This window comes from Chrysemys picta, chromosome 17 (assembly GCF_011386835.1).
Source record: "Chrysemys picta bellii isolate R12L10 chromosome 17, ASM1138683v2, whole genome shotgun sequence".
Lineage (NCBI taxonomy): Eukaryota > Metazoa > Chordata > Testudines > Emydidae > Chrysemys > Chrysemys picta.
Window position 1 is genome coordinate 5,241,694 of NC_088807.1, and position 27,352 is coordinate 5,269,045.

Sequence of the window (27,352 nt, forward strand, 5' to 3'; positions counted from 1 at the left end):
GAACTCCTGGGAGGTGCCAGGGTTATGACCACTGGTGATGGTGACGAGGAGGATAATAACTAACACTTCAGGTTGTTCAGCAAGGGATGGTGTGAGTATATAGATGCTCAAATGCACTTTCTGTATTATCTCGATCTACCTTGCTGGCTTGGCATGTTGCAATTTTACCAGTTGTGTTAATAAAACGAGTGCGAGTATTGCAACCAAGCACACCCGGGTTCCCAACTGACCTTTAATTTTAATAATATTGGGCCTGAGCTGGAGACAAGAACCTACCAAACCTCAGAATGTTAATGGGGAATTCTTAAGTAATTAATATAATCAATAAACAATCAATAGGTCAGGCAACAGTTAAGCTAAATAGTTTGAGCTCTTGGAGTCTGTCACTATAAGGCAGAAAGAAGAACAGGAGGACTTGTGGCACCTTAGAGACTAACAAATTTATTAGAGCATAAGCTTTCGTGGACTACAGCCCACTTCTTCGGATGCATATGTATATGCATCCGAAGAAGTGGGCTGTAGTCCACGAAAGCTTATGCTCTAATAAATTTGTTAGTCTCTAAGGTGCCACAAGTCCTCCTGTTCTTCTTTTTGCGGATACAGACTAACACGGCTGCTACTCTGAAACCTTTCACTATAAGGCAGGTTTTCTAATCTCTTAATTGTTCTCGTGGTTCTTTTCTGAACCCTCTCCAGTTTATCAACACCCTTCCTGAATTGTGGGTACCAGAACGGGACACAAGATCCATCAGTGGTCACACCAGTGCCAAATACAGAGGGGAAATAAATAACCTCTCCGCTCCTACTCAAGATTCCCCTGTTGAAATCCAAGGATTGCATTAGGCCTATTGGCCAAAGCATTGCTCTGGGAGCTCATGTTCAACTGATTGTCTGCCCCCCTGCCCAAAATCTTTTTCAGAGTCACTGTTTCCCAGGCTAGAGTCCCCCATCCTGGGAGTACGGCCTGCATTCTTTGTTCCCAGATGTACACATTTACATTTAGCCATATCAAAATGCCTACTGTCTGCTTGTACCCAGCTTACCAAGTGATCCCGTTCGCTCTCTCTCAGTGACCTGTTCTCTTCATTGTTTACCACTCCAATTTTTGTGTCATCTGCCAACTTTATCAGCAACGTATGTTTTCTTTCAGGTCACTAATAAAAAGGTTAAATAATGTAGGGCCAATGATCCCTGTGGGGCCTCCTAGAAATACAACTGTGCAAGGCTGATTCCCGGCTTCCAGTTACATGTTGACACCTATCAGTGAGCGAGCTTTGAATTAATTGAAAATGTGCCAAGTTAATTTGATAGCTTTCTAGTTTTTTAATCAAAATGTCATGAGGTACGAAGTCAAACGCCTCACAAGGAGTCTGTTACATCAACACTGTTCTCTTTATCAACCAAACTTGTGATCGCATCAAAAAAAGGTATCAAGTTAGGTTGACAGGGTCTATTTTCCATAAACCCATGTTGATTGGCATTAATCATATTACCTTCCCACGTCAGCCACTCTATTTTGCCTGGGATTGATATCAGACTGACAGGTCTATAATTATCTGGTCATCCCATTTACCTTTTAAAAATATTGGTGCAATATTAGCTTTCTTCCAGTCTTCTGGAACTTCCCCAGTGCTCCAAGACTTAGTGAAAGATATTATCATTGAACAGTATTTAGATTCCTAACTTCTACTGAAATTAATGAGTTAGGTGCTTAAATATTTTGAGGATCTGGATTCAAGGAGGTCGAGATATGGTGGCTTAAACTCTGACATTGTTCACAGCCTCATATGTGATCAAAACAAAGGCTGAACCAGATGGCAGGAGATGCCAAGAAAATCAGATGGGCAAATCACTTTGAGTGTTAATGATTATTTAAAATAACCCCCTTGGTGGACTTGGTCCTGAACTCTGCAAACCAAGGGACTAGGCCTACAGTCCTTCCTGAGGCAGAACTTCCACTGACTTCAAGGTCGGGTGGGTATGGGGAACGGGGCCAGAGTCAAATTAATCTGCTCCCCTCACTACATTTCTAACTGTGATCCTTTAGGGCAAAGACTCCTGCGGTTCCTTTTCGATAGCAGAAGAGATTGTTATAGGTAGAGGATCTAGATGGTTCGACTGCATTTCTACTGCATTGTCTGCGCTAATCAGTGTTGCCGACTCTTGTGTCTTGTAGCATTTAGATACAGGAACTCCTCACTTATAGTCGTCCCGGTTAACGTGGTTTTGTTGTTATGTTGCTGATCAATTAGGGAACAGGCTTGTTTAAAGTTGCGCAATGCTCCCTTATAACATCATTTGGCAGCTGCCTGCTGGAAGAGCAGCCCCCCCTTGTGGGGATTAGAACCAGGGGAAGCTGGCAGCTCCCCCCCCCCCCATCAGCTCCCCTAAATTCCCTGTAAGGTATTCCCTGCTCCAGCCCTGCCCTCTGCCTTGAGCTGCTCCCGGGAGCTTCCTGCTTGCTGGGGGGGCGGGGGGGCGGAAGAGGGGTGCTGACATCAGGATGTCCCCCTGCTCCTGCCTCCCTCCCGCTCCGTATCCCCTCTCCACAAAACGGAGGAGGGGGACAGGGCTCGGGGACAGAAAGGAGGGAGCTTGCTGGAAGCTGTTGCTTCCCGGCCGATCTGCTTAAAAGGGCAACGTGCTTGTAGTGGGGTCAGCATACTTAAAGGGGCAATGCACGTCTCTCGCTCTCACTCATGCATGCACCCCCAGCACTTTGGAAAGCCAGCACCTGTGTAGCCATGCATGCGCTGTCAGGAGGAGGGAGTGGTGCACTCCAGCTGGATAGCGTAGGCTCATGTTCGGTTTTTGCAGCTACTGCCCTGCCTCTATTGTGTTTCCTCCCTCCTGCCTCAGTCCAGGCTGCCCTGTAGAGCGTGAGGCTACATTAACAACAGCGTATTAACCCTTGAGGGCTCAGCCAAGTGCTAGTTCATCCTTTAGCAGTAAGGCATTCCCTGGGAAATAGCCCACCCTCTGACTCCACCACCTCAACCAAGCTTCACAATCATTCATTGCTGTGTACAATATTCAACTGTTTGTTTAGAATTGATACTGTAGGTGTATAGAATGTCTTTTGTCTGGTGAAAAAAAATGTCCCTGGGACCTAACCCCTCCTATTTACATGAATTCTTATGGGGAAATTGGATTCGCTTAACCTCGTTTCGCATAAAGTCGCATTTTTCAGGAACAGAACTACAACGATAAGTGAGGAGTTACTGGACTGAAACCACAGCTCCAGGAACTGCGACTGGGTGAAAATCTCAGGTTTCACTGAAAAATAAAAAAGCGTCTGTCCCTCCTGCTTGCACAGAAAAGCTTGAAAACCTGATCCAAGGGCCCCCTAAAGGCTTAATAACCAGAAAGCAGAGTGAAGGAACCCAACGTTTACTATTCTTTAAAATCTCACGAGTCTTCCGCCAATCTCAGGATTTTTAAGCACTGGCTGCTGGACCAGATGTTCCGTAAGTGTATTCAAATTATATTAAGGACTTTGCCTTTCAGCTGAAGATCCCCAGCTTTACACACGCACAGCAAACCTCGCGCTTCCCCACGGGAGAGGGAGGGAAGTATCATTGCTCCATTCTACAGGGGAGAGGAAGGACGCTGTCCTACGCGTCACACAGGGAGTCAGAGAATAGAACTCAGGTCTCCTGGCTCCCATTTGGATGGTTCCCCCGACCAAGGGGCAAATGCCTGGGATTTTCTTATTAAATTCTTGCATTTCTGTTACTCCTGACGCCTTCCATGAGTAAAACAAAGGGTTAATAAACTCAATTTCCTTTACCTTGTGGAGGCAGTTTAGTTACGTTTCTACGCTTTGTTCAGCTTGGGACAACAAAATGTGGCTGGTTATTTTCACATCTTGTTTAGAGGCCGTTTTGGTTCCTCGTTCTCCCACACTAATCCCGCGCTGCCCTGTTTGGGTTCCCAGAGCTCTAACAGGAAGGCTTAAACTAAACCGAAACATCCCACTGAATCTTTAAATGAGAATATTCCAACTCCTGGCTGTAACGATTGTCACTTTCTCCTTTCCTTTTTCCTCAAAAAACTGAGCCGGGGATCAGCCAGGGCATGGGCAGCTAGGCCTAATGGGTGGAGCCGAAGTCAGATGCCAGCAACCAGAGCCGAGGATCAGAGCTGGAGTCAAATGCCAGGATAGGGAACGGGCTGCAGCAGGGCTGGGGCGAGGCTAGAAACCAGGTAGGAGCAAAGTCTGTCCTAGCAGCCGGCTGGGGATTTGCCTTTCACAAACAACTTCCTGGTGTTCCCTCCAGGCTTAAGTAGCGTGCCTGGATCAATCGGGGACTCTGGGAGCACTGTCAGTCAGACTCGGTGGCCAGCACGTCCTGTGGTGCTGGGGCCCACAAGGCCCACAGCCTGTGGAGTTTGGGAGACGTGCTGAGACAGCATCTCCATGAGGTCTCCCTTGGGTTGCTTTGTTAATTGTCCTGTCTTGGTGTTCAAAGTGTCTGACCTCCAAACGGCCACAAGCCCTTCAGACAATCCCCCCAGCCCCAAAGGTGAGCGTAAACTCTCCTGGCTTTAGTGGGCCGTACCAGCAGCAGTGGGCAGACAGCTCCCTTAGCAGCAGCATGGTTCATACTTTCTGTTGGTATCAGTGTTATGTTCAAGAGAGAGGGATCCCTGCTCCCTGGGCCTCAGAGTCTAATGCTCTCTTGGGCCCCAATGCAGAGACAGAAGCCAGAGTCCTTGCTTATTTCCCCTTATCCAGCTTCTTCCGGGCTGGGTTTGGATACTCTGGATTCTCGATCACACCTGCGCCGAACTTCAGCTCCAAAAAGCTCCGGAAGTTGTTGGGCGCCAGAGCCGTGAAGCCAGCAAACGGCAGGGGTAACAGGGGCTTGAGGAAGTGCTCCGGGAACTCCACGTCCTGCCGGTGGTCCATCCACGTGTCCTTGGTCATCAGCCCGTTCTTGGGGTAGAAGGGCCAGAGGTCAACATGCAGGTGGTTGTGCTCGCTGTACTGCACACGGTAGAAGTCGCCCTCGATGGCCTTCTCCCAAACAAAGCCCTTCTCGTCCACGATGGAGCCAGAGTCTACGTTTCTGAGGAGGTCGCAGTTGGGAATGTCCTCCAGGTATATCCCTAGATCCACGTCATAATCCCATGGGATGATGTCCTGATGTCGGGCAGCTCCTAGTAGTGTCCCACCTTCCAGCCAGTAACGCACCCCGGAGGTCTCCAAGATGTTGATGACATACTTTGCCGTCTCCCTCAGGGCCTGTAGACAGCAAGGCGGGGTCCAGCGGTTCTGGTAGAGATATTCCGGCGTATCATCATGGACGGTGCCGAAGCAACGCGGCGTCTCTTTGCTGCACCCAAACCACTGCTGCTTCCCATCCTCCAGGAGAACCCGCTTGATGCCGAAGTCTCGGAAGAGCTGCAGCCGGCTGGCTTTGGCGCGGTTCTCTGCCTTCCATTGGTTGTGCGAGGAGCTGAGCAGAGGCTGGTGGGCTGAGGAGAAGGAGACGTCAAGGATTCGGACCGTCCAGCCCCGCAGCGATGTCTGGATGAAGAGGGAGGTCAGCAGGGGCTTGGCCAAGGGAGTGGAAAGGTTGAAGAGATCCTTTGTGCGTAGAAGAATCACGGCGTCTCCCTTCAGAGCTGTGCAGAGCCTGGTGGAAGGCGCTATGCTGTATTCGGCAGTCCACTTTCTAAGGCTGACCTTTAGGTTCAAGCACTGGAGGGGAGTGAGGGACTGCACAGGTGCTGCCACCATTTGAACTCTACCCTGGTTGGCTTTGAACTCTTCTAACATACGATCCAGCTGCCTTGTGGAATCAACCTTGACCCCATCAGGCACCAGGGCCACATACTCCGTCTTCACGTACATATCAGGCCTGGACATATGGGCAGGCTGGTCAGGGGCTGGCTTGAGGATCACGAGCTGGACGTTGGGAGCATCCGGTAATACAAGCGGAGGGTACGGCAAGGTATCTGCTGCCACCATGACTGGCTGCTCCGGCTTCTGTTTCAGGAAGGCCTGCACCACATCAGGGACGTAGTTCTCAAAGTCCTCGAACTCCCTGATGATGACGGTCACCCCGGGCCTCTGGGGGACAGGCAGCAGCCGGGAGCTAGGCTGGACGTGGTCTCTGTGTCTGTGCAACATCCGCTGCTGCAGCCTCGAGACGTAGTACAGTATCAGCAGATTGATGACAATGGCGAGCGCTAGGACCCCCTGACAGAACGTGATGCGCATCTTGCGAGGCAGCTGGGTCTGTTCACCTGGGGAACGATGTTACGTGGCTGTGGTCTCCGCACGAAGCAGCCAGCGGTATTTGCTTCCCCAGGAGGCTCTGGGCTCATCCATCCCAACACAGCTTACTTGCTGGTCATCCTGGAAAGAAATGCACATGGAGTGTGAGTGCCAGAAATGTTTGTGGCTAGGGAAAGCCTGCGTCCACTGCTCAGGGGCTGTCTCCCCAATCCTATAATTGGAGCGGGGGCTACTAGACAGATATACTAGATGGAACAAAGGGTTTAAAATAAAAGCTCCCCCCAGCTGACTGCCACAAGAAACACAGTCCCTGATTCTTCAGGTTCACCGAGGGGCATCTCTAAATTAAATCTCTCCACTGTCCGTCACTGAGACAGCATCGTCTAGTGGGTAGAGAAGGGGCCAGGAACGCAGGACTCCTGTATTCTGTTCCCATCTCTGCCACTGAACCACTGTGCATCCTTAGACAAGTGACTGCCGCTCCGTGCCCATTTCCCCAGTCAGTAGCAGAACCTGTAGGAGTCCTGCCTCCCAGTCCCTCCCTCGATTCCAGTCTGAGCCTCCCTCAGTCTGTGTTTATTGGCTGGTTATCAGCACAGCTCAACCACCGAGCAAAGCCAGCCAGTCAGCGCAGGTTGGAACTGGCTGACCGAACTGCCACTCCCAAAGGAGCTGCAGCCAGCGGAAAGGACAGACCTCAGTATTGTAGGCATGTCTGAACTCGGATTGCTCCTCAGGCACCTGGGGTTTCCGTCTTGCTGGGAAAATAGGAGCAAGGAGGCCATCCAAAAGTTCTGCATTCGTGCGCACAGCTTCTCAACCTGCATTAACTGCTAAAGTTCCCAGAACAACAGATGCGCCATGACGAGGGGGCTGCTTTACTTAATCTTGTTTGGATCAAGCTTGCTCATTTCCCCAGAGGGATCAAGGCCTCCGTTTTAAGCACTAATTTCTCTGCAAATCCACCTTCCCCTGGTGGGAAAGGGGTGGGGAACACAGAGCACGGCACCCTGCACAACAAAAGCCCAGTTATCAGGAAAAGAAAACCCAACTGCCCTCCTCACCTAAGGGCACTGTTACAGGCAGGCCTGCTGAAAGCAATTTGGGGCCCCACCTCCTCCTGTTTCACTTTATTTACACAGATGTTTGGGGGGGGGGGTCCCCATGTGCTTGAGTCCCTGCTACAATTGTCCACCCTTTCCCTCCCTCTCTCGTCTGCCCTGGGAATACTGCTTTGCATTGTAAGGAGCCAGTCTGTCAGTAACACACCCTGTATCCCAGGAGAACTCTGTTAATGCAACTATAGCCCCATACCCTGTACCTTTAATCACCAGGATCTCCGTCCCAGGTCGCATGAGACGACCCCAAGCCCCAGATCTGAACTTTCCCAAAGTTTGGAGGTGTCTCATTCGGGGGGTTCTGATCTGAGCTCAAGTCTAATCTAACCCGATGCTCTCAGCAAATGGCTTGCGGCAGCTGCTCGTCTCCGATCCCATTGTACAAGATACAGCATCAAGCAGTTAAAGCTCTGAATGTGACCCACTGCGACACATAGAGCCTGGGGTGGAAGCATCAAAATCCCTGTTTTTGTGGGACTTTTGAGGAAGCAGCGTTCTGTGCTCCCTCCGCTCGCTGAGCTGCAGCATCCAAGTAATCAACATCGTCCCCCAGAGCTGTGCACGTTCCTAGTGATAACCATGCTCAAACAAGGAAGCCAAGCAGGCAATTTGCTTTGTTGCCTTGGGGAGTTTAAGAGCCCACAATGCGCTCACTGTCCTTTAGTTAAAGCTACTCTCCTCCCAATAGGTCAACGAGCTCCTGGAGCAGCCACACGGTCTGAAGTGGAGCAAGCCCTGCTGTGCTTCCTCAACGCTGCTCTCACCTCAAGATGCAGGAACTTAGGAACCAAACCTAGAAAGAGGCAAATGTCACGCAGCGATTCGATCAGGGGAGCTGGAAGTCAGTGTTGGCTTAGTGGTCAGAGCAGGGTGTCCGCCTGCATCCCCTTCCCACCTCTGCCACTGATTCACTGTGTGACCTTAGACGCAACACCTGAGCTGTCTGCACCCTAGCTATACAATGCAGGTATCTTTATCTCCCCCCTTCTTTTGGGAGATTCAGCTAGGAGAGGTCTACACTAGCAATGTTGTCAGTATAGTAATGTGGTTGGGGGGTGATTTTTTGGATGACTTTTCTATGCTGGCAAAAGACGGGTAGACGGAGTTATGCTGGCATCGCTTATTTCACTCGGGGAACTGACATAATCTATGCCAGCAAAAGCACTTTTTTGCCAGCATAAAATGCGTCTGCACTAGATCCACGGATTAAAAGGCCAGAAGGGACCATTGTGATCATCTAGTCTGACCTCTAGCTATGCCAGCAAACCTTTTCCAGTGTAGATTTGGCCTTAGCAGGAGCGGTGCCAGGATTTTTGGCGCCCTAGGCGGGGGTCCTTCCGCGCTCCTGGTCGTTGTCAGCAATTCTGCGGCGGGGGGTCCTTCCGCGCTCCCGGTCTTCGGGGCACTTTGGTGGCGGGTCCTGGAGCGAGTGAAGGACCTGCCGCAGAATTGCCGCTGAAGACCCGGAGCGCGGAAGGACCCCCCGCCACCGAATTGCCGCCGAGAGCGGCAAAATGCCGCCCCCCCAAATCCTGGCGCCCTAGGCGACCGCCAAGTCACCTAAATGGAAGCGCCGGCCCTGGGCCTTAGTTAAAGTGCGTAAAGCACTCGGAGCTCCTCAAGCAGAAGGTGCTGGAAAAGAGCAAACTATTATTAATTAGTACTAAACCAGACTCCTTTCTGCCTTGGACTGCAGCGGCCTAGCCACCGTGATCTAAGCTGTTAAAACTGTACGTTACAGACTAGAATTCAAAAAGGAGACAGCAGTGTCACTTGAAAGATGAACTGCCCTCAGAATTAAAAACATCTCTGGCTTTGTCTACACTACACAGCTTTTAGCGAAAAGTGGAGCAGTGTAAACGCTGTTTATCGGTACTTTTGCAGACAAAATACTTCCACCCCCTAGGAGCAGGGTTCACGTTGTCGACAGGACAGCCCTCCTGCTGACAACGAGCTGTTTACACTTTTGTCTTTGGGGCTGGGGAGGTGGGATGTTTAAGCACCTGTGAATGACAAAAGTTTTGCCATTCAATTGGCAGTGTAGACAAAGCCTAAGATTCCCCAAGGAGGCTGAAGTTGAGTTTTCTCAGCATGCAAAGGAAGCCTGGGCTCAGGGAAGCTTTTCCACTAGAGGGCTCGTTGCATTGTTAAGCCAGGGCTCTGTAGCTGTTTTGTTGATTGCAATCTTGTCAGCATGGGCTTAGTTTTTTTAATCACTTGTTTATAAGCACCACAGACCTTAGTCTCCTCCCCTGCTGCTTTGCGGGATTGAAAGGGATCCTGTGTCAAGCAGCATTTAAGAAGATGGGTTTAGATAAGCTTGAAGTTGTTAAAAAGCCATTGTATTAATCTGTGCTCCATTCCCAATGTGTGTATGTGGGGGGAATCTATGTCAAATTGGAAAGGCACTTACCCTGTTCTAGCACCTTCAATGCATGGTTTTTAAAAGACATTAATGAACTAAACTCCGCAATCTGCCTGGGAGAGAGGCATTGTTGACTCCACTGAAACTGCGGCACACGGATGGGTACTGATTTGCCCAGTGTGAATCAGTAGCAGAGTTGGGAATGGTGGAACCCAGGAGTCCTGACTCCCTCCTACAGATGCCAGAACACCAGTGACACCCCTAAAAACATCCTACCCCACAATGGTCCATGAACAGACAGGGTGAGAGTGAGAGGCTAGACAGAGTCCAGATGAAATGTGGTGGGAGGCATATTTATTTACCTGCCTTCTCTTCCAGGAACATCTGAGAAAGGGAACCCTGAAAGGAGAAATCAAATAGGTCAGATGAATTAAGACCTAGAAAGTATTTCACCAGCCCTGATTTTTTTTAAATGCTGTTTCCTTTCAGACAGAGGAATAAGGAGGTGGAACAGAAACAGAAAGTTGGGCCGGAACAGAACCTCAGACCCAACCCTTCCTACCTTCTGGAGCCAAACTTTATAGGGATAATGAGAATGTTCATAGTTATGTTAGATAGGTTAAAAATGTAATATATTACTTATATATATTATATGTATAATCTCATATATATAAAAAGGATATAAACCTCATTGCTTCTGGGCAGACACAAACCTTTCATGGGGGGGAGGGGGAAATTTCTCCTCTGTGGTTAGGCTATTCCTCAAGTGTCTACTAAAGGGTTTGTTTTGCCCTTTCCTCTAAAGCAGGTGGTTCTGCCCACTCTTGGAAACAAGGTACTGGAAAAGAAGGATCCAATCCTCAAAGTTTCCAGAAGGAATCAGCTGGAATTTTATTAGTATATAGCATTAAACGCTGACCTGTGTGAAATGAGCTGGGGGGCTCAGTCCAATGCCTAGTGGCCATATGTCCACATTAAAAAAAAAATCAACAATCCCCCATCCCTATTGGCACTAATTGGCTGCCAGGTGGGAAGCCGCAGCAAAGACCAAGGAATGAGCGAGCCCCCTCTTACCGCTAAACTGTGTCCCTCCAGGGAAGGGAGAAGGCACCCAGTGTAGTGCGTTTTTAAGGGAGTTGGTTCTCTAGTTGCCTCTGATGTACTTGTGGGGATGTCTCCGGGGTTGTCAATCTGGCCCCTTTCACCAGCACTAGAAGTAAAAAAGAGCATAAAATGATTGACAGGAAAATAACCTTCGTTGTAACAAAGTACTCGATCAGGTAAAGTTTGTAGCTAAGTGTGACATCAGCGAGCACTCCAGAATGTGTGTTTCTGGCTCCCGTCTCCTTTCCCTGCTCCTTGTCAAAATATTTCTGCTGTCCCCTGCTCAGTCATACAAGAGGAGTCAAGCAAAACCATTAGACTCTATGACTGCCGTTACAAACAGCTCCCCGACAGTTATGACCACAATCTCTCCACCTGCCTAGGTTCCACCAGGAGAAAAAGCCCCAGGTAAGAGTTCCACACATATCACAATGCACAACACCATAAAACATAGGGGTATTCAATCAACAACCACTGATCATAGGCTTCGTAGCCCTAGCTTCTGAGTCGGTGTTCTGTTCCTTCCAGCAACACTCCTGAGGCCTTGGATTTCAATGGTCTTGAACAGTCTGTCTCTATCTTAACCCAAAATGGACATCTTTATAGGCTGTCAACAAGATGCCTGAGGTTTTCCACTCATCTACATCTTCCTCCTCCTAGTTTCTGGCTTTTGAGAACAAGAAAAAAGTTGACATCACATTATATATTTTTAAATCAGGGAAATGACTGGATCCTGAATGTAAGTGAATTTGTGTAAGAGTGGGGCACAAGGATGTCTGGACAGAGTCCCATCTCTCTGCTTCCTCTACATCTATTCTACCCCAATTTCACAGCGCTTCTGGACTTGGTTCCTTTGCCACAGCCAAAGATCTCAAGATTTCTGGAGGCAGCCCTGTGAGTCCTCCTAGGCAAGACAGGTAAAACACATTGATAAACCTGAATACCAACCAGTAGTGGATTTGGGGGGGTAAGGCAGGCAATTGCCCTAGATAAGGAGGTAGAGGGGGAAAGGAGATGGTGAGCACCCTGAACAGCTGAAAGGAAGGGACAGTGACTGCTCTGAATAGGGACCGGTATGGAGCTAAGGTGACGGACCAAATGTTCCAGCAGTATGGTTGGGGAGATGAGGCAGGCTTTGATTTGTCCTCATCCAAATCAGACTGAAGTTTCAGCTCTGTGCTAAGAAGGGATCTGCCCTGGGGGCAGAGAGAACAGTACTTTGGGGAGGGGACTGATCTGGAAAGGAGGTGGCCTGTCAATGGGGTGGCCTGTGCAGTCCTAGGTGGAGGTGAGACTGTGCTTGCAGTGGTGAGGAGCCTTGTTGCCATGGGGACCTCTACCTGTTTGCTATGGGTGGATGAGAGGCCTGTCCTGCGGGAGCCTGATCGAGACACCCGTTGAAACGGGAACCTCTCCCTGTCTGCTCGGGATAGGGGTGAGAAGAGACCCTATTCTAGGGGGGACTTGGTTGGGGTCCCCAGTGTAATCAGAATCCCCCTCAGCCTGTTCTGAGTGGGGGGTGAAGCAAGTCTGGTGGGGGGGCGTGAGGTCTGGTAGGGAGGCGTTGCCATGGGAACCCCTTCCTGGATGGACCTCTCCTTGGATGCTTTGGGTGTCTGGATGACGGGGGGGGGGGGGGAGAGAACAGGCCGGGGGGGGGGGTTGCCCTGGGAACTGCTCCCTCCCTGCTCTGGGTGGGATAAAGCAGGCCTTTAAGGGGCGGGGGTGTTACCATGGGAATCCTTCTCTGGGAACAGTAGGAAGGTGAAGCAGGCCTACCCTGGGGGGGCCTGTTGCCATGGGAACCCCCCTCCCCCGATCAGGGGGAATCAGGCCTACCTGGAGGGGCCTGTTGCCATGGGAACCCCCGCTGCTCAGGGGGAAGCAGCCTGCACTGGGGGCCCCGTTGCCATGGGAACCCCCCTGCTCGGGGGGGGGGAAGAAGCAGGCCTACCTGGAGGAGCCCGTTGCCATGAGAACCCTCCCCCCGCTCAGGGGAAGTAGCAGGCCTACCTGGAGGGGCCCGTTGCCATGGGAACCCCTCCCTGCCCCCGTCCCGCGGCGCGGGCCCCATTTCCTGGCGGCTCACTATCTGGCAGGAAGTGCCCCCCCCGCTCGGCTCCCTATGTGGCAGCCGCCGGGATCCATGATGGAGGCTGAGCGGGTGCTGGTGCGGGCCCAGCAGGCCCCGGGCCCGGCGGGGGCAGAGCCGCCGCCCCCCCCGCCGCAGGCCCCGGGCCGGGCGGCCGCAGGGGCCGGGCCCGGCGAGCTCAGCCTGCCTGGCATCCTGCACTACATCCAGCACGAGTGGGCCCGCTTCGAGGCCGAGAAGAGCCGCTGGGAGGCCGAGCGGGCCGAGCTGCAGGTGCCGGGGGCGGCGGGGGGCCGGGCCGGGGCGCTGGGAGACGCGGGAGGGCGGGCGGTTACCGGGGCCACCGCTGCCTCCGCCGCTGCCGCCATCTTGGAGGGAAATGGCCGACGGGACCCCCGGGGGGGGGGTCAGAGCCCCCCAGGTCCGGGACCCCCCCGTGGGGGGGATGGGGGAGTGTCAGGGTCCCCCGGGATCGGGACCCCCCCGTGGGGGGGATGGGGGAGTGTCAGGGTCCCCCGGGATCGGGACCCCCCCCGTGGGGGGGATGGGGGAGTGTCAGGGTCCCCCCAAGACCGGGACCCCCCCCGTGGGGGGGATGGGGGAGTGTCAGGGTCCCCCCAAGACCGGGACCCCCCCGTGGGGGGGATGGGGGAGTGTCAGGGTCCCCCCAAGACCGGGACCCCCCCGTGGGGGGGATGGGGGAGTGTCAGGGTCCCCCCAAGACCGGGACCCCCCCCGTGGGGGGGATGGGGGAGTGTCAGGGTCCCCCCAGGACCGGGACCCCCCGTGGTTGGGATGGGGGAGTGTCAGGGTCCCCCCGGGACCGGGACCCCCCGTGGTTGGGATGGGGAAGTGTCAGGGTCCCCCCGGGACCGGGAACCCCCGTGGTTGGGATGGGGAAGTGTCAGGGTCCCCCCGGGACCGGGAACCCCCGTGGTTGGGATGGGGAAGTGTCAGGGTCCCCCCGGGACCGGGACCCCCCGTGGTGGGGATGGGGGAGTGTCAGGGTCCCCCCGGGACCGGGACCCCCCGTGGTGGGGATGGGGGAGTGTCAGGGTCCCCCCGGGACCGGGACCCCCCGTGGGGGGGATGGGGGAGTGTCAGGGTCCCCCCGGGACCGGGACCCCCCGTGGTTGGGATGGGGGAGTGTCAGGGTCCCCCCGGGACCGGGACCCCCCGTGGGGGGGATGGGGGAGTGTCAGGGTCCCCCCGGGACCGGGACCCCCCGTGGGGGGGATGGGGGAGTGTCAGGGTCCCCCCGGGACCGGGACCGGGACCCCCCGTGGGGGGGATGGGGGAGTGTCAGGGTCCCCCCGGGACCGGGACCCCCCGTGGCGGGGATGGGGGAGTGTCAGGGTCCCCCCAGGACCGGGAACCCCCGTGGCCGGGGGAGTGGTAACCCCCCCCAGGACTGGGGACCCCTTCGTGGGGGACTCGGGGGGAGTGTCAGGGCCCCCCCGGATCGGGGGCTTAGACCTGAGGAGAGACCAGGTCGTTGCAGGGAGAAGTTGGGACCCCTTATTTGCAACTAGGGATGGTGACTGTTGCTGTCCCAGAAGGCATGAGGAGGCTTGGGGTGAGTGTGAGGGGTGGGGTACGTGGCTGTCGCCTCCCCATAGCACCAGGGGAAAGCGAATGAGTTGGGGCGAATGCAGCTGTCACCCTCCAATAGGGAGTTGGGGTGATCATGGGGGAGGAACATGGCTGTCGATCCCTCCATAGTGACCAGTGAAGGAATTGGGGTGAATGTTGGGACAGGGGACAGGAAATGTCTGCTGCTGCCCAAGAGGGATTGAAGAGGGAGTTGAGGTGATGAGGGGGGAAATGTAGCCATCACCCTCCAATAGGGACTAGGGAAGGAATTGGGGTGAGGGCATGGGGGAGGACATGCATCTGTCAACCCCATAGCAACTAGGGAAGGAGTTGTTGGCAGGGGCACAGCCAACATCCAGTCCAGTAGGGAGTGGGTCGGGGCGGGGGGGGGGGTGGGGGAGAGAGACTTGAGGTGGGACACCTAATAGAGGCGGTGGAGGGGGTCACTTCCCTGAATAGCCTCCAGGGGTCTGGTCAAGAGGAACAGCTCCCGGGTTATTGGTGTTTGGAGCAAAGGGAATGACACTTTCCTGAGATACTGTTTAAGGAGCAGGGGACTGTGATCTCCCTCAATAGGGCATGAAGCCCAGCAGGGCTGTTCTCCCTGAGTAGCTCTAGGGATGGAATTGGGATGGGAGGAAATGGGAACCTCTCCAAACAACAATGCTGACAGCGCCCAGGGATGGACATTTCCCTGAGTAGTGACTAGGGCTGTTAAGTGCATTGACTTCTCCGAATAGCCACGGCCAGCGGATCTGCGGTTAGTAATTCAGGTGAATTCACTTCCACGGGGTTGGAGGGATGAATTGGTTGGGATGGAAATAGATGCTGAAGATGTTAAAGGAATGCCCTGTCCCAAACCGCAGCTCAGGTACAGAGAATTCTCCTTCCCGAATACCAGTGGAGAAGGGCGGTGAGTGAGGACCTTTCAGATCCTTGGCAAAGGGCGTCTGAATGAATGGTGTGACTCATCAGCGCCTGGGTGAGAGAGTTACCATCCCCTTGAAAGCTGATGGGTTTGTAGATCACAGGAGAGAGGCAAACAAAATTGGCCAGATCTCATCGACTTCACTTTATTCCTCTGCTCGCACATGGAGGACAGGTGGAAGAGGTGAAGAGCAATAGCTTATCATGTGCCAGGCCAGAAGGCCTTGATGCTAGCCTCTGGCACGTGTGTTGGATGCTGCGGGCTGTAAGGCATCCCTAGAAAGTGTCTCAGATTTCCGGATCCTCATAGCTGGTGTGGATATGAGGCATAAACTGCTTTTTGGGGTGCGTGCTTGTTTATATAGCTGGTCTTTGTAGCAAGGGGAATTGAAGGGGCCAAGCAGCAGGGTTTGATGGGAGCAGGGGGTGAAAGGCAACGGATGGGACAGAGTTGTAGGTATCCAGGCAAGGGAATATGCAGAGATTGAGAGACCGAATCTAGCTGGAGAGTTTAATGAGATCGGGATGCTAGGGGAGCAGTGAGATGGCTTTAGTCTGCAGGGTGAGGCTGAGGAGAGTTGTGTAGGAGGGGTTATGAGTGGAACAGGAAAAAGGCCATAGAGAATTGCTTATAAAATCGAGGGCGTGTCCCGGGGCATGGGTGGGAGGGTAGCAGACTGGACGAGACCTTGGTGTGAGGGAAGAGAATCATGTGAGTCAGTAGCAGCAGTATGGAGAAAGAGAAACTGATCAAGAAGAGGAAGCTGCAAGGGGAAGATGAGATGGGGCTTTCAGAAGAGCATTAGGATGCAGTCTTGGCCGTGATTCTGATGCCAGCTCCATAGCCCAGCCAATGAGACTCTCAAGGAGGAGGTACCCTGGGGGTAGGCTGCCATGTGCTCAACACTTCTATAGTGCTGTCCATCCGCCTTTGTAAACACTAACTCATTAAGCCTTGTAACTTCCCCCATGAGACTGTTTCAATAGTCTTGGATTGGGAAACTGAGGCACAGAGCTGGGCGGTGACATGACTCCTCTGTATTTGTGGGCGCTGTCAGAGCCATGATTAGAAATTGGGATTTTCTGGCTCCTAGTCCTGTGCGGAGACCACTTGACCATATCTCATTCTCAAGTGAGAAGAGGCCAGGGGAGCATTGCTTGGTCTCAGTAATTCCATGGATATCAGTGTCAGGGTTGAGGAGGGACTTGCTATTGAGGGAGCTGATGTTGACATTTACCCAAGAGAGTGGTTAGTGGCTGAAGAATGATGGAAAGAGGATGGGGTACTTCTCTTAGAGGTAACAAGGGCATGTGTTGGGGAGAATGCTTTGGGATCATCTTTGGGAGATATTAGCTGGCTGTGCCGGGTTTGATATGCTTATACTCTAACTTCCCTGCAGCTGCTTAGATTTTGGATTCATCCAGCCAGCTCTGACCTCAGCCTTTCCTGTTTGGAAGAGAGAGAAAGAGAATTATCATGAGGGCTAGGAAGCAAGCAATGCATTCCGAAGCCAGCCAGTGATACTGGAGTTAACCAACCGCAGCAAATGTGCATTGCTACTGAAGGGAGCGGGGATGTGGCTGAAAAAGCCAAGTGGAGGAGAGTAACCCCACCACAAATCCTCTTGCCCACCCACGTTTCATAACTGGGTAGGGAACGCTGTGGCAGAAGAGCACGTAAAAGTGCAATCAGAGCTCCGCCTCTGTGTCTGTAAGCATCATGGGAGCATCCTTGTGGCAACTGGGACTCCAGGGGAGAAGGAAGGAGCAGTGGAAGAGGGAACGTGAAAACAGCTGCAAGGATGGGCCAACGGCTAGAGCCCTACCCAGGGCTGTGGGAGACCTCGGTTCAATTCCTGCTCCACCCCAAACATCCTGTATGAACCGAGGCACATCACTTTGCTTCTCTGTGTTTCAGTTCCACATCTGTAAAATGGGTCTAATAGCACTGCCCTACCTCACAGGTAAAGATTGTGTGGCACTCAGATTGTGCGGGCCAGATAAATATTCAAGATAGCGTGGCAATTCACATGAAAAGTCCCTCAAACAATATTCACTGCATCACGTCACCTTGTGCCTCGCTTACGCATCCTTAAGGAGACAGATTTAGCTAGTGATCATTTATTGCTCGGTGGGTTTCACCTGCGTTCGCATGCACCAGTGCAGCTGGTGCATGAATTGGCCACTCAGTGGTGTTTGTGGCAGCATTTGCAAAGAAACCTTTGCATAATAGAGCTTCTGGATTGTTGCCCAAGGAAGGTTGCAACTTCCGGCCTTCCTGCAGACCTCATTTGCTAACTGTAGCACAGGCCTATCCATGCTTCAGTGCAACTTTCTATTGTCCCAGTAAAGACACCCATTTTAATGCTCTACGTTTACGTTGGCCCTGCTGCTCCTAGGAAAGGACATATTACAGCACATAAACCCATGGCTTCGGCAGTGTAAGAGGTGGGCATGGCTTCTGATTGGCGTTCTGATTCAAAGGTTGCATACTAAAAGTCATTCCATAAAGTCCCATTGCTTTAGGCCTGTCTAGTGTCCCACATTTCCTGGTGGAAATTCCAAGGTGTGTGTTGTCAGAGCAGTTTGTGTTACTGCTGTACTTTTATCTCCACTCAAACCTTTCATAGCAGACACGCAAAATGGGACATACAGGTGAACAGGGCTAAGGCTGTTTGGGATCTTAATTGAAAGGCCCGTTTGGAAATTATCAGTTGATTGATTTTAGACTTCAGCTTGGAATTCCTTGGCTTTCTACAGGACTAGGTAAAACTCTAGTGTTCTTCACATTTTTCCTTCTTCAAATACTTTCTCAGTCTTAACTCCATTTTACCACCTTTTTTTTATTTTTTCTTAACCAGGGAACTTCCTTCGTTTTAATCTGACAAGTGAAGTACTGATCCCCTTCCTATTTGGAATTATTCATTCTACACCAGGCACTCAAAGTACACTGTAGCCTTGGTTACCTGCGTGTTATTTAGCATACCTTGATGTCATCTTTGTTAGAACTGCACTGCTGTTTCTCCAGAGCTACAGCCTTTAAAAAAATGGTTCAAGCTGGCCAGCGTGCCTGCGGACTCCAAGAAGTCTTTGTAGGAATCTGAATATTTTGCCTCCATGGAATCTTTCAACCTAGTAAGATCTGGGAAGTATTTGAAGCAGTCCCTGAGGGTCACAGGCTCCTTGGGAGTGATTGCATTAACCTGTGGGATGGTTTGTGGAGTCGAGTGTGATGGGCCAAGAATCTTTGTCTCGATCCAGCAAACTCTGTGACTTTTATGCTTCCCCAGAGCTCACCTAGGGTTAAGCAGGCCAAGAAGTTATAGTGTTAGGTTAGGTTCCCTAGGAGTTGCTGTGGGAAGTGGAAGCTCTTTAGGAATGAGTTTACGGGCACACACTGGAAGCTGTTCTTTGACCCAGTCTCTGAGCAGTGGTTAGCACAGTCCTTTTCCATCTGCAAAGTGCTCTTTCCCCACCCCCCACCTCTGGTGCGGTGGGTCGGTATCATTATCCACACTGTACAGATGGGGAAACTGAGGCACCAAAATGGGAAGGGCCTTGCTGAAGTCCCTGTGAGTCTGTGGCAGAGCCAGGACGAGGACTTCAGATTCGTCGACTCCTAGTCCTGTGTTCGTTCCATTCGACCAGAGTTTCAGCCTTTGCGAGTTGGCAATCCCTTATTTGAAGTTAAAATTTTTTGCCACCCCTTTCCGCTTACTATAAAAGTTTAGATTAAAAATATATATTGGTACTTGAGGCTAAGTAATCGATTTGTGTGTGTGTTTCGAGAGCTCGTCGGAGAACACATGACCTTGAACGGTCAGAGGATGTGGGAAGTGGGGTAGCGAGATCTTCTTTGCTTTAGATTGTAATAAAAATTTCAACGCCTCACGATCCTTCCCACTTCCCCCTCCTGGGGGTTACGACCCAATGTTTGAGAAACACTGCACTAGACGGTGGTACTCTAAGGTAGGTTATGTTTGCAAAGGGAATTCTAGTCTTGATCCTTGCACGGTGATCTGGTATGCGACAGCAGGCTGAGTTGGGCTAGATCCATTCTTGTAGCCAGAGAGGGCTCCAGGTTCATTTGAGCAGGTACATGGCCAGCAGGAGAGAGGGGTTGTGGAGGAGATGGGACTGATCCCTACAGAGATGGCAACAGTGCTCCTGTGGGGTTCGACTCTGCTACCCTAGAGCGTTGGGCACAAGGTGCTGACGTTAGAAGCTCAGAAAACTGGGGATGTGCTATGAGTTAAATGATTGGAAATGAATCTGTAACAGGTGCTTAACATCACTGTTTGCTGGGACAGGGTTTGACTGACGGGAGCATGTCGGACCGGAAATCTGGCTAATAAGCAGAAAATCTGTGTTAATAGACTGGTGGGTGGGGGTGGGGGGTTTAAGAAGGTGTCAGCTGGCGGATGGTGGAGCCAGCTCGCAATCTCGCCTTAGGAGCTGGCAGGCAGTTTGGCATATGGTGCAGATTCCCGCAGCTTAAGCCAACAGACGGCCCTTAAGTGAAGGAAACGTTTTGTGATTGGGTTAAATTGCCTGTAGAAGGGTGAGAAAATACACACCCGAGCTCAGTCCAGACTGGAGCAGTCTCTCAAATGCAACAGAGCATGAGGAGTGGAGTGAGCTCCTCGCGGCCGCTGCCCAGCAGCGGACAGGTCTGCAATTAACTGGATTGCTGCTGTGTGAAAGAGCTGGAGGAGGGAGGTGTTGTGGATGCCTTGCAGTGCCTTGGGCTGAGTCGGCCCCGGCATTAGCTGCCTGATGCCACTGAAGTCAGAGATGCACCTGCAGGAAAATTGGCCTGTTGTTTTTATCAGAGTTTTGGCAATGACATCGGAGGGGAAGGATAGTTTTGTGGTTAGGGCAAGAGAGCTGGAAGTCAGGACTCCTGGGTTCTGTTCCTGCCTTTGGGAGAGGGGAGTGGGGTTGAGCAGCGGGGCTGGGAGTCAGGATGTCTGGGTTCTATGCCCACCTCTGGGTGGGGTCGGGTGGGTTAGAGAAGTGGGGCTGAGAGTCAGGATTCCTGGATTCTACTCCCACTTCAGCATTTAGGCAACTCCAACTAGTATAAAACGCCCCGGCATGTCTCCTCAGCAACACAGCTGCTGGAGCACATCAAACCTGTCCTCCGCTCTCTATACTGGCTTCTTAGAACATATTGAATCAGGTTCAAGGTCTTGGTCCTTATCTTCAAAACGCCACATGGCCTGGGCCCAACATATCAAAAAGATCATCTAAAGCTCCTGGAAAGACTGTGGTTGACAGACAGACAGACGCTCTGCTGCTCTGGTCCAATGGACTCTCAACAATAAGAGTAAAGCTAGTCCATGCAGGAGACAGAGCCGTCTCCAGGGGTGGTCTGAGGCTGTAGACCAAACGTCTCCAGGAACTAAGGACTATCGTAATCCTCACCACCTTCCACTCCAACTGCAAGGAACATTTCTTTGACCTGCCTTCTATAAAAACACAGCAACAAGTACCTGTATATTAAAAGAAAACAGACACCCCTATCAAAACCAGACAGTCCACTGCACGGCGCTTCTCCCTCTGGGGAGAGGAGGAGAGACCAGCACATGACCAATGTGTAGTCATGGTGCGCTGCTGGAAGGCACTCAGATACTACGGTGATAAGCGTGGTTAAAATCTTCTATGGAATAGACCAGAGTGGGGGCTAGTGGTTAGAGCGGCGGCGGGGGAGCTGGGCATGAGGACTCTGGTTTTCCATTTGAGACTCTGCTCCTGCTTTTATATCTATGGGATTCTGGGCAGGTCACCGTGCCTCTTGGTAAATCTGTAAAATGGAGAATAATGGCGCCGACTCGCCCCAGGGAGCTGTGAGGCATCCTGTGTGACGGGGTGATTTGCTTTCAGATCCTCGGATGAAAGTGGCTGAATAAATTAGTTCCTACACCTGCACTGATTGGGAACGTTAGCGCCGTACACAAGCGACTGGGCTGGTATAACTGGCACTGGTTTTTGGGTTCTGCTGGAATAAGTAAAAAAAAAAAAAAAATCATCCTTTACCCATTTCTAGCACTTCCTGTATGGGGATCTCCAAGCACGTTAGGGCAGGCAGAGTGTGAGCCAACAACCTGCGCTCCAAGCCCTTATGGGACCTGACTGACCTTGGGCTTGGTTCTTGTTCCTACAGGCCCAAGTGGCATTTCTGCAGGGAGAGAGGAAGGGCCAAGAGAACCTCAAGACAGACCTCGTGCGCAGGATAAAGATGTTGGAGTATGCCTTAAAGCAAGAAAGGTAAGAGATGTGGCCGCTAGAGGAGATGGGAACACCCAGGGCAACTATGGCTTTGGGAGTGGGCTGGCCTGCTTGTCACTCCCCACGTTCCGGGGGATCCTTGGAAACTTCCCCTCCCACGCAGACTCCCTGGCTTCGTTTTCTCCAGCAGCAGAACAGGTGCGGGGCCCTTCGCTCTTGGAGGGGGTCCTGTCGTCTGTTAGGTCACCGGGGTTAGACCATGAAAGTCTCAGTCATCAGTTGTGATCCCTTGAAATCTACTGCTACTGCCGTCTCATGAGTCCAGCTGCAAGGGTTTCCGAACGGTGATGGGCGCATGGCCACCCCCCATCCTCCCGCCGCTCATATACACACATGGCAGCACACTGGGGTGTTACTGGCTGTTGGGTAGAGCCTAGGGAATCATGAAGGGGCCAGACTACGGTCAGTGTCTGACTCTGGTCTGGAAGGATGCGTCGGTATAGTGGTTAGACTAGATGAGAGCAGAGAAACACGTGTTATGACTCCTGGGTTCAATTCCAAGCTCCAAGGGGAAGGATTGCCAGGTGGTTAGAGCAGGGGTGCATGGAGAGTCAGGACTCCTGAGTCCTGGTCTCCATTCTGAGGAGTGGTTGGAGCAGACTCACTGTGTGACCATAGGTACATTGCGTCACACGTCTGTGCCTCAGTTTCCCCTTCTATAATATGGGAATCGTGCGTTGTCTTAGTTGCTTTAGGTTCACCTCAAACTTCACTTTTCCACATTCGTTCAAGGTCAAAATACCACAAGCTGAAGTTTGGAACCGAACCGAACCAAGGGGAGAAGAGAGCAGATCTGTCAGAACCAGGTACTGTACCATGCGAGTGCTCTCAAACCCACAGTGTCCTATATATTCTGCCCAGTCCCCTGCTCATGGATACAGACATTATTTCTGTGATTGCGCATAGCTGGGATGTGGGATACTATGGGCTCGTGACCTCTGGGTTGGATTCTTTCCATGGGGTTAGCCTAGCACTGACAGGTGAGGGCTTGGGTTTGAGGCTGCTACAGGGCTGTGGGTGGCTTACTGAAAAGCTGGTGCTGAAGCCAGAATGGGATCCCCATGTCGGATGTGCGTCACTGACACCCTTTCTTTACTGTCCTCTCAGTTTCCAATGGCCCAGCGGAAACAACTTCACTGGAAAGCAACCCACTGGTGTGGAAAGAAGGGCGCCAGCTGCTCCGGCAGTGAGTATGAAGAGCCTCCTGGGAGGGGCCGAGGCTCAGGAGCTGAGCCCCAGGGGAAAGTGGGCGAATGGGGAGCTGTGTGATGGGACAGGGGAAGGAGGAGTTGGATGAGCCGCTAGGATGATTCTCCAGGCGAGATTTACTTGGATTGTAGCTCTTAGAAGAACTTGCCACAGGAGCATGAATCCCAGTGTCCTGGCCTGTTCCATACTGGACAATTCCACTCTGCCTCTCTGAATTTCCCCTGTTTGTTTCAGATGGGTATGACAGCATTGGTATGTGCTGTTAAACACTTGTTGTGCTGCATCCCAGAGGCAGTTGCATTTCTGGGGGAGGTGGGAGGCGATTTTCCTTTGAATATTGTCAATACAGGTCCATGCCTTTTGGGATATGCTTGCGCTCTGCACCCTTTGCAAAGCCCTGACCGTCGGGGCCCCATGGACTTAATCTCAAGCTATTCCAGGTGAGGTTGGTAAAAGAGGTGTGCCCTGCTCCCCACACCCCCGCTGTCGAAGCAGCAAATGGGAATATTCTCATCTTTGCCCTAGCTGGTGTTACGTGACATTTCTATTGCTCTTGCCCCTAGGGTCTGTCTACACTGCAGTTCAGAGGTGTGAATGCGGCAGGTGTAGACATACCCGAGCTAGCTCGAGTAACAACAGCAGTGAAGCTGCCCCAGGATGGGCAGTGGCCACGCGAGTATGTACCCAGGCTCCCAGGCGGGCAGGGCTAGCTCATGCTGCTGTGACTTCACTGCTATTGTTACTTGAGAGAGCATTGCTCTAGCTAGATCAAAGCTAGCTTGGGCATGTCCATGTACCTGGCGAGGTGCCGTTGAATTAGAGCCTGTGCAAACATACAGAAAATAGCTCATACGCTAAAGGAGTTGGGTTGTCACAATCAGCTCTTAGAACAGCGTTGGCAGGTGCTGATCCATGAGGAGCAATTCCTATAGAACCAAACTTAAACCCTGCCCATCGCCTCTGTTTTATCCACTAACCGACTAGTTACCATTCTTCTAAGAACTCTTTGGAACCAAGATCCCATGTGCGATGGGGCACAATGCTCCTCAGTTCTGCAGCAGGCAGCCTAGGACTAAGCTACACAGTCTCAATCTCTTCCCCTGCCGCCGCCCCCCCCCCGCCTCCCCCCCCTTCCAGTCTTCATCCCCTTCACTGTCTCAACTCTGGTCAGTACAGAATCCACTGGGGCTAGTAATATTCAGGTTAATTGAGTTTACTCTGTCAGAGCTGGACTGTCTGTGGTGCTGCAGATATTTGCATTGATAACATGCAGCTGCTTTGTAGAATATAACAGGGGGCACCAGGGGAGGCTTAAGGTGCCACGGAGGGGTTGCATCATCTTTCCCTCCCCCTTTTGCACAGGTGTCTTTAAATTTGGGGAGGGGCATGTTGAATACCTTTATACCCCTCCCCAGCAATTAGCCCCATGAAACTCATCCAACTCCAGTGGAGATGCATAACATCATTAGCAATGAAACAGTCGGCATTGACATTTGACATGTTGTCAGTATGTTCCAGAGTTAACGTTCCACTGAGATGAAAGGGACAGTTCACAGCCCTCTAAGCTATTCTTTCTGGCTATTGATAATCCTTTCCTGGTGCCACTCAGGTTACAGTTTTATTTATTTTGGTCTCTGAAATACACAAGGATGCAAAAATGCCCTGCCCAGACTTTGGGCTCCCTGGCGCTCCTGACAAAGCATAGAACCTAAATACTACATGTCCTCATCAACTCTGAAGGCTTTTGGGTGCTGCCTTTGCAGCTGCCAGGGCCTGGGGCACAATTACGCAGCAAGCTGAAAATACCCTGCAGTAAAGCATGGGCGGGAGGACCCCTTTTTATATGACCTCACCTGGACTAAACCATAGCTCTAGCGTAAGCGCCTCAACGGTCAAAGATTCTTTGGGGGCGTTGGTGCAGGGTGGATCTGTCCTGACAGTGCAGCAAATGCTCCCTTTGCAGGTGAGGAATTTGTCATTGCTCCATATGTAGCTTGGGTGGTAAGTTCAGGCACTAGCGTCCCAGTCCTCCGGCCATCAGCTCAGTAGCGTTATCCCCATGTGTACTGGGTGGGAACCGAGACGCTGAGAGCGCAAGTGACTTGCCCAAGGTCACCCAGCAACTCTGTGTCCGTGCTGAGGGGAGAGAACCCAGTTCTCCTGACTCCCAGCCCCGTGCCTTATCCACAGGCCCACTCTTCCTCTCTGCAGCTACATTCCTTTTAATGTGGTATCTGCCCTGTGGCTGGGAGAGGCTCCCTCTGAGGCTCAAATGCCGCTGGCAGCGTGGAGGGCTGTCACGCTGCACCCTTCTCCAGAGAGGGACTCTGGGGATCTGCCTGGGCCTCCCCCATTTCCCCCTAAGTCTGTGCTACTCGCTTGGCATCCCGGACAAAGTGAGGGAGAGCACAGGACTGTGAGGGGGAAGTTCTCGGGTCTGCTTTGCTGACCTGGAGCTGTCCCTTCTCCATGCCGGCTCTGGAGAGATTGCTGACCCGCAGTGTCTCTAAAGTGCTTGGAGATCCACAGACTGAGAGTGTTACGATGTCCTGCCCTGCGTCCTCGCTCTCAGCTCGCCTTTCTCCCTCCCTGCAGGTACCTGGAAGAAGTGGGCTACACAGACACCATCCTGGACATGCGCTCCAAGCGAGTGCGCTCCCTGCTGGGCCGCTGCTCCGTGGAGCTGAACGGCACTGTGGAGCCCAGCGATTTGGGGCTGGGCCCCGCTCCGGGCCCCACTGGGCTGAACGGGGGCGAGTCGTTGCTTGTCAAACAGATCGAGGAACAGATTAAAAGGTGAGCGGGCAGCCCTCTGTCCTGTCCATGCATCTTGCTTCCCTCCGGTAGGGGGCATCGCTGTTCTATGCCTCCTCTTGAGTTCTATCAGGGGCTGCGTGCTTCTCTTCGCTGGGGGTTGTCTCACAGGCTGCTGCATGGATGGAGTTTGGCTGCTAGAGGCGGGGGTGCTCTGCTAGATGCAAGGATGGGGATCTGGCTGGCAGGGGAAGGGGGTTCCAGCCTGGAGTGTCTCATGGGGCAGGGTAGGTCTCTGCTGGATGAGGGGGGTTCTGGCTGGTGGGGGAACTGGGGCGAGGGGGGGGTCTCCGCTGGATGCATTCAACCCAGAGTCTGGCTGGTAGGGGAGATGGGTGATGCACTGCGTGGCGGGGGATACACCCGCTGCAGGGAGGGGTCTTGGCCCTGATTCTGCTTGGTAGAAAGGGGGCGTGCTGCCTAGATGGTGCTTTGCCTGGAGTCGGCCTGGTATGGGGGAGCTGCCCCCACCGAGGGGTTTTGCTGCTTGGTGTCTCATCCCCAATGGGATGTGCATCTGTTCACTGCAGAAGTGTTGATATCCAGCTGCAGGGCGCCATGGGAGGGACATCTGGGCCGTGGAGATCTAGCATAGGAACCGGAGCAGGATCCTCAGTGGCTGGTCCTAGCTGCTTCCGAGGAAGGTGTGACAGGAGACACCTATGGCATTACCTGCCCATGGAGGCAGTTAGAACTCAGCTAGTGCCCTGAACCAGGGACGTTTCTATCCCTTCTCCCCGACTTCCACAATGCAGCTGCTCTCCTTTCCCTCTGCCCAGTGGGCCATGCTGGGTTGGGGGGCTGCAGTGCAGCCTCGCTCTCTAACGCTGGCCTGGTCTCGACTCTGCAGGAACGCTGGGAAGGAGACAAAGGATCGGATCAGCAGCTCGGTGATGGAGAAAATCCCCTTCCTCCAGAACTGCGAGGACGAGGACAGCGATGAAGAGGAAGATCTGGAAGGCCTTCCTCTCGAAACCCAGCGGCAGCACAAGAAACAGCGAGTAAAGGCAGGTTTTACGAGGAGAGGAGAATGTCCCATTTCAGACATTAACATGTCCTGGGCCACTCTAACAAGCACTCCCAATAGGTTTCTGATGGCAGGGGCTGGGCATCAGAACTCCTGGGTTCTCTGAGCGGAGAGTGTAGTGGATTGGTTAGAACGAGGTTTCACTGGGAGTCAGGACTCCTGGGTTCTGTTCCTGGCTTTACTACTGTCTCACTGCGTGGCCATGGGCCAATCCTGTCCATGTGCCTCTGTTTTCCCCAGCTGTATAACAAGGTGAATACACACTCGCCTTTGTAAAGTGCTTGATAAGCCTCTGCAGAAGAGTGCTATAAATAATGATCAGATGCTCCTGTGTTTGCCTTGGCAGCCAGATAGGAAGTTGTCCCCTACTGCGGGTGGTGGGAGCTGAACGTGAAAGCTTCCAGCAATGATCATTCTTGGCCTTCCTCTAGCATTTTCATCCAAGGATCTCAAAGTTCTTTAATTAATCCTCACACTCCGTCCTGCGGGGTGCACCACCATTTTGCCCATTTTACAGATGGGGGATGTGAGGCGCAGAGCAGAGAAGTGACGTGCCCAGTCACAT

The 27,352-nt window shown here is 52.5% G+C and overlaps 2 protein-coding genes across 7 annotated transcripts in view; one reads left to right on the plus strand and one right to left on the minus strand.

Moving 5' to 3' along the window:
• Positions 1–3,374: 3,374 nt before the first annotated feature.
• FKRP (fukutin related protein) lies at positions 3,375–13,314 on the minus strand. Of its 4 annotated transcripts, none has more exons than XM_065571804.1 (4): positions 13,262–13,314; positions 10,805–10,940; positions 10,093–10,129; positions 3,375–6,367 (listed from the first exon to the last, which is right to left on the minus strand). In XM_065571804.1, the coding sequence occupies exon 4, from the start codon at positions 6,227–6,229 to the stop codon at positions 4,721–4,723; it is 1,509 nt and encodes a 502-aa protein (XP_065427876.1). In that variant the 5' UTR covers positions 6,230–6,367; positions 10,093–10,129; positions 10,805–10,940; positions 13,262–13,314; the 3' UTR covers positions 3,375–4,720. The 4 variants fall into 4 exon arrangements, with proteins under 4 accessions (XP_065427876.1, XP_065427875.1, XP_065427877.1 ...); XM_065571803.1 differs by lacking the exon at positions 13,262–13,314 and adding an exon at positions 12,848–12,987; XM_065571805.1 differs by lacking the exon at positions 13,262–13,314 and adding an exon at positions 12,789–12,912.
• Positions 12,177–27,352, plus strand: part of STRN4 (striatin 4) — a 29,715-nt gene continuing 14,539 nt past the window's right edge. The window contains exons 1-6 of one of the 3 annotated variants that reach the window (XM_065571800.1): positions 12,177–12,269; positions 21,613–21,716; positions 22,470–22,543; positions 22,845–22,923; positions 25,542–25,742; positions 26,611–26,767. In XM_065571800.1, the coding sequence (XP_065427872.1) occupies positions 12,192–12,269; positions 21,613–21,716; positions 22,470–22,543; positions 22,845–22,923; positions 25,542–25,742; positions 26,611–26,767 (693 nt within the window). In that variant the 5' untranslated portion in view covers positions 12,177–12,191. Of the gene's footprint in view, positions 12,270–12,934; positions 13,200–19,825; positions 21,086–21,612; positions 21,717–22,469; positions 22,544–22,844; positions 22,924–25,541; positions 25,743–26,610; positions 26,768–27,352 lie in introns of those variants that run through there. The other 2 variants (XM_065571799.1, XM_008173988.4) reach the window with 2 other exon arrangements.

Excerpts from the sequence above, each read along its gene's own strand:
- FKRP (XM_065571804.1), bottom strand. The coding sequence starts at position 6,229 with ATGCGCATCACGTTCTGTCAGGGGGTCCTAGCGCTCGCCATTGTCATC.